The 5331-nt window shown below is 36.1% G+C and overlaps 1 protein-coding gene across 1 annotated transcript; it reads right to left on the reverse strand.

Moving 5' to 3' along the window:
• Nucleotides 1-423: 423 nt before the first annotated feature.
• LOC114469919 (cholesterol 25-hydroxylase-like protein) lies at nucleotides 424-4096 on the reverse strand. The gene is made up of 2 exons (XM_028457815.1): nucleotides 3250-4096; nucleotides 424-1482 (listed from the first exon to the last, which is right to left on the reverse strand). The coding sequence occupies exons 1-2, from the start codon at nucleotides 3699-3701 to the stop codon at nucleotides 1104-1106; spliced, it is 831 nt and encodes a 276-aa protein (XP_028313616.1). The 5' UTR covers nucleotides 3702-4096; the 3' UTR covers nucleotides 424-1103.
• Between the last annotated feature and the right edge of the window lie 1235 nt (nucleotides 4097-5331).

Below are 5331 nucleotides of genomic sequence, written 5' to 3' on the forward strand. Positions count from 1 at the left end.
ATACCTAGCGAAAAAACCTAATTCTGACTTTTTCACTACTTGCAAACAGTCTATAACAGAATTAGGTAGCTTTTAGCACAGTGAAGACTACATTATCAAACTTATTTTCATGTGTTTTTTGAACTCCGTGTGCATTTTTGTGTCGTTTTGTTTATTTTCATGTTCTTTTTGTGTATATTGTAGTCGTCTGGTGTTTTTTTTGGAGTAATGTTGTGTATTTTTGCTGTTATTTTGTGTTTATATTGGTCATTTTGTGTGTGTTGTGTGAAGCTACAACCACCTAAAGAGTGCAGAAGTCCAATCACTGCTACACACATTATCTCCTTTGGTAAACAAAAACACAACTCATGAATATCTGCAGAAAACACATGAATGCCCAGAACAAGGTCCAACATGCTGTAACACAGTAAGGCAGGACACATCAAAGGTAAATATATATATATTTATTTATAAGTCTGTATAACTTAAATATTACTAAAAGGGAAATGTTGTAGAAATACAAAAAACATATAAACAAAGACAGTGTGACCCAGGAGAACATGCAAACTTCACATAGCATAGACCCAAAATCAACAATAAGGTTGATATATTTATATTTTAAGATTACACACCACCATAACAGAGGATATCTAAAATCTCATTACGATTGCGAAATCCTGAGTGATGTTTAGTATGTCACTGACACAAATCACACAGCACAGAAATACTGGAAGAATGTACACAGTAGTTTAGAAAATCAGTTAAAAAACAGCTGCCTGATGTAAAAAAATAAAAATAAATAAACTTAAATTGAAAGAATATAAATCCACCCACAGTGTTCAAAAGGCACATCAGTTTCACATCAGTCAGGGTCTTTGTTCATTGTGTTTCCTTCCATTTTCATGCTGCATTCACTGCCTGCAGGACAAATGGATGATCAATGTTCAAAACAAACTGTGAACACAATGTTCATTTTGACAATTTGTTGATGAAAAGGCTCCTTCTATTGTTTGTTTTATGCTGTATGATAATCGTGTATGCACTAGGCAGTGATGGTAAATTACAGTTGTGAGTTTTTTACAGTTGTGCTAGAAACTGAGAGGCTCAAAGCGGCTCCAGGCCCGTCACTTCCGTTGTTTTCGCAGCACTGGTGCACGATATGTTCCGCATAGGCGGTCCCAGTGGGTGAAATAGGGAGCAAAGTTGCCATTCTGTTGCCTGTGGTGGCCGTGGTGATGAGGAGCCCCTCCCACGATGGAGGGCAGCAGTCTGTGCAGAGTCCAGGGCAAGTTGTAACCACAGTGGACCTCCACTGCCAGCCAGCTGTTGAGCAAGTGGAAGATGAGTTCACTGAGAGGATGACAGCCCAGCAGCCAGGCACTGGTCAGGGCCAGCACCAGCTGGGAGACCAGCTCTAACGGGTTGGCGTCCTGCGCCGCCAGGGCGAAGGGGATGTGATGCTGGTGGTGCGTCTGATGGACATGGCGGTACAACCAGGGAACCCTGATGAAGACAACACACACAGAGTATTTGTGGTTAGATTGGCTTTATTGAAATTTATTAGAAGACTCTCACTGAAGCCTCCATTTAAAGATTTGACATATAACCCTAACCCCCCCCGCAAAAAATAATAATAATAATAATAATAATAATACAAATTTAAAAAAGGCATAATACATTTAAAACACAGCCTTTGCAATAACTGTACATGTTTTCTCTCAATCAAATAAATATTAATGCTATTTAATTGAATTTTCTTTGATTTATTTTACCTCTCTCACTAGATTGCCTTTTTTGCATATGTAGTTATTCTTGTTCTATTCTATATAATTCTATTGTGTTGTTTGCATATTGTCATCATTGGTTTTTAGGATTTTTGTTACTGACTAGTCAAATCAAACAGGAAAGTAGTAATGTCCTAGAAACTTTTATATTTCCTTTGAACTTTTGATTGCACTGTTTTATGGAGTATTTCTGGATGCAAGATGAGAGTAAAGAAGCATCAAAGAGAAAAGTAATAAGGAGAACTATGAAAATATAGGGTCAAAAGGTAAATATTGAATGAAATCTTAACAATAAACAGTTTAACAGTGTTAAAATGACGATGTAAGTAATCTAAGGGCAAGTTTTAGCTACAAAAGATAGTCAACAAGTGACTGTGTGACACAACATCAGCCTTTTCAAGCCATTATTGAAAGAAGTTCAAATTTGCAAATAAAAAAAATAAATAAATAAAATTAAAATAAAAAAAAACGTATTTTGCCAACACTATTTTCTTTTCTTTTCTAAAGAATGAAGGTCATGGAAAAAGATGGATTTTAAGCTAAACCATGTGTGTGATTGTATAAAGCTAATATCATTAAGGTCATTTCTATAATAGCACTGTGTGTATAGAAATATTAGATACAGTTACAACAGACCTTAATGGTGTAGAAAAAATGGTTTAAAATGCCTTTAAATGTTTTCACCTTCTTCTACTTCTGAATTTAAACTCTCAACAATGCCCTGAGTTAAACTTGAAGTCAAGGACTTTTATATGTATTTATTTTGGTGAATTAGTTTACCTTTGTTAAATCTATTAAAGTTATTGTCATTAGAAATGTCTTTACACCAGGGGTCAAAAGTCTTTCTGAAACCGTGAGCCATTTCATAGATACTGAATAATATGAGGGGCGACCAGTTAGAAAAACACTTGCAATTGTTTCATTTCCACTACATTTCATAGAAAATCATCATGTTCCTGTTTTACTATAGCCGCTGACCAACAACTTTTACCTCATAGTGAAACATGTCAAACTTAACAATTATGTCATATTTTACAAAAATCCACCATGCGCTTTTGAAAATATATCCTGTATAACATACAGCTGACCATACACCATTAAGCACATTTGACCCAATGTTTCAGTGAAAATAAACATTTAAAGATGGTTAATTTAATACAAAAACCTCATCAGCAGTCATTAATTCTACAAAGTACTAATTACATCTGTATTGATCTTTGTGAGTTTGAATCCTCATTGGTGACTAGAGATCCTGAGGGTTCCTATAACATGGTCCATGTGGGCTACCTGGTGACACCTGCTCTAAACCTTTATTTTTGGAAGAAGATTGACGAAGAAGATAGAAGAAGAAGAAGATAGAAGATAGAAGATAGAAGATAGAAGATAGAAGATAGAAGAAGATAGAAGAAGATAGAAGAAGATAGAAGAAGAAGAAGAAGAAGAAGAAGAAGAAGAAGAAGAAGAAGAAGAAGAAGAAGCTGCTCACCTGTGCATGGCGTAATGCCAGGCAAAGAAGAAAGTGTCAAAGAGCAGGAAACACGACACGACATCCGCACAGATCCTCCAGGAGGTCGGAGCCAGCTCTGGAACCCTGGGGCTGCGCAGCGCCTGGACCAGAGCCGTGACTGGGAGGACTGCGATGGTGTAGCTGAACAAAACCCTCCACAAACACTTCAGCCACTTTCTGAGAGACGGAGGAGGACCCGATCTAGCGGCGATCCTCCACGACTGAACCCGCGGACTTACGCTGGCCAGCGAGTCCAGGACCAGGAACGGTGCGCACAGCAGCACGTGCGTCAGGAAAGCGTAGAGCGCGGGAAGGTACGGAGACCTTAGGACGCTAATATGTGTCACTCTCACATGGTCCCACAGCCCCTGGAGGACAGCGGGGCCCTGTGGACTCACAGAGGAGAGGTTGTTCATCGCTGAGACAAACATCCTTCTGAGATCAAGCTGATATGTCCACTGGAAAAGAGACTGTTGTTGCTACTGCTGCTGCTGGTTCTCAACCAGTGATGTGGTCGTAGGAGGAGCCCACACATCATTTTATAGCATTTGATTCAAATGGTCCATCCCTGTCTAGTTACCTCATTATTACGTATCGGAATGGGAAACACAGGGGCTTTCCCCACAGGTGTGAACTACCAGCAGGTTGAATGGATTCTTTCTTTTTTTTGTTTTTTTGTTTCCATAGGTGCGGGTTCTGTCCCTGTAAACTAGTTTTTCCTCCCACGCTTTCAAAACATGTATTATAGTGCAGTGCTTCTCAAAACTCTTTGGCTCAAGTGCACTTTCCCTTATTTCTGAGGAGAATGTAACGGATTACAAGTCATTGAGTTGCTTTTATGGGTACTTGTACTTTTTTTTTTTAAGTATATTTCTATATCAGTAATTTTACTTGTACTTAAGTACGTTTTAAAAGAAGTAAAGTTATTTGTTACATTTCTATACACCCAACTGTTACTGAGTAAATGATTATTTTCTGTAATTATTATTATTTTTGTTTCCCTTCATAAACTGCTGACCTCAGGACATTGAACATAATCTATATGTTCTCAGTCGTGCCAGTTCAAAACAATTCCCAGCCAATTTCTTTGGTTCAGGTTGTAATTTCTGCCTATTATGTTGTTACCCACATGACACATTTGGCAAGGCAGTTTTAGAGTTCCTAAACATAGCTATACTTAGACCCTGATATGTTTTATTTTATGTTTTAATTGAATTAATTGATTTATTATTATTATTATTATTATTATTATTATTATTATTATTTTAAGAATTGTACATTTTGACAAACCTTTTATTTTATACAAATGCCTTTGTGCAAATTTGGTCAAAAAGGAATATATTACTGTACTATATTACAAAAATAACACTGGTTTTTAAATTAGTCATAGGCTAGTTTTTGTCACTTAAAAAACATGTAGTTGACAAAAACATGACAAAAATTCCCAGTCGACAAAATTAACACTGGTCCGAAGTAAGGCTGAACAATTAATTGTATTTGCGATATTATTGCGATATCATAAAACACAATATTCTAATCGCAATGGCTGCAATTTTTTATTTATTTATTTTTTAATTTTCAATTTTATTTTATTATTTCTTGTCCTGTCTTGTACTGTCCTGTTAAGTTTAGAGAGTGTTTAAGAAGTGCAGTCCACATGTTTACATGTTTCATACCAGTTAGTTAGTTATGTTGAAGAGGTAAAGCCACAGATTTGTTTGCTTTATTGTTGTAATCTATGCTTTAAAATATATATTTTATATTTATTTAAAGTTTAAATTAATCTTAAATCGTTTATTATGGAACAGATTGAAAAATACATGACAAGAGGCCCTTGAAAAAATAATCGCATATTAAATCGCAATATTGTGGAAAAAAATTGCAATTAGATTATTTTCCAAAATCGTTCAGCCCTAGTCCGAAGCTTTAAATCCCCCAATAGTCGTTGATTTTACAAGAATTATGACGTTGTAAAAAAAAAAAAAAACGTACAAAATTTGAATGAACGTAAAAATAAAGATAAAAGATGTCTCTGTGCTTTACACGTGCACCTGCCCTGGA

This window comes from Gouania willdenowi, chromosome 9 (assembly GCF_900634775.1).
Source record: "Gouania willdenowi chromosome 9, fGouWil2.1, whole genome shotgun sequence".
NCBI lineage: Eukaryota > Metazoa > Chordata > Actinopteri > Blenniiformes > Gobiesocidae > Gouania > Gouania willdenowi.

Bases quoted from the DNA above. Each gene is read 5' to 3' on its own strand.
- LOC114469919 (XM_028457815.1), bottom strand. From the start codon at position 3,701: ATGTTTGTCTCAGCGATGAACAACCTCTCCTCTGTGAGTCCACAGGGC. The intron at 1,483-3,249 runs GTGAGCAGCTTC...TGTCTTCATCAG, and splicing joins TGGCATTACGCCATGCACAG to GGTTCCCTGGTTGTACCGCC.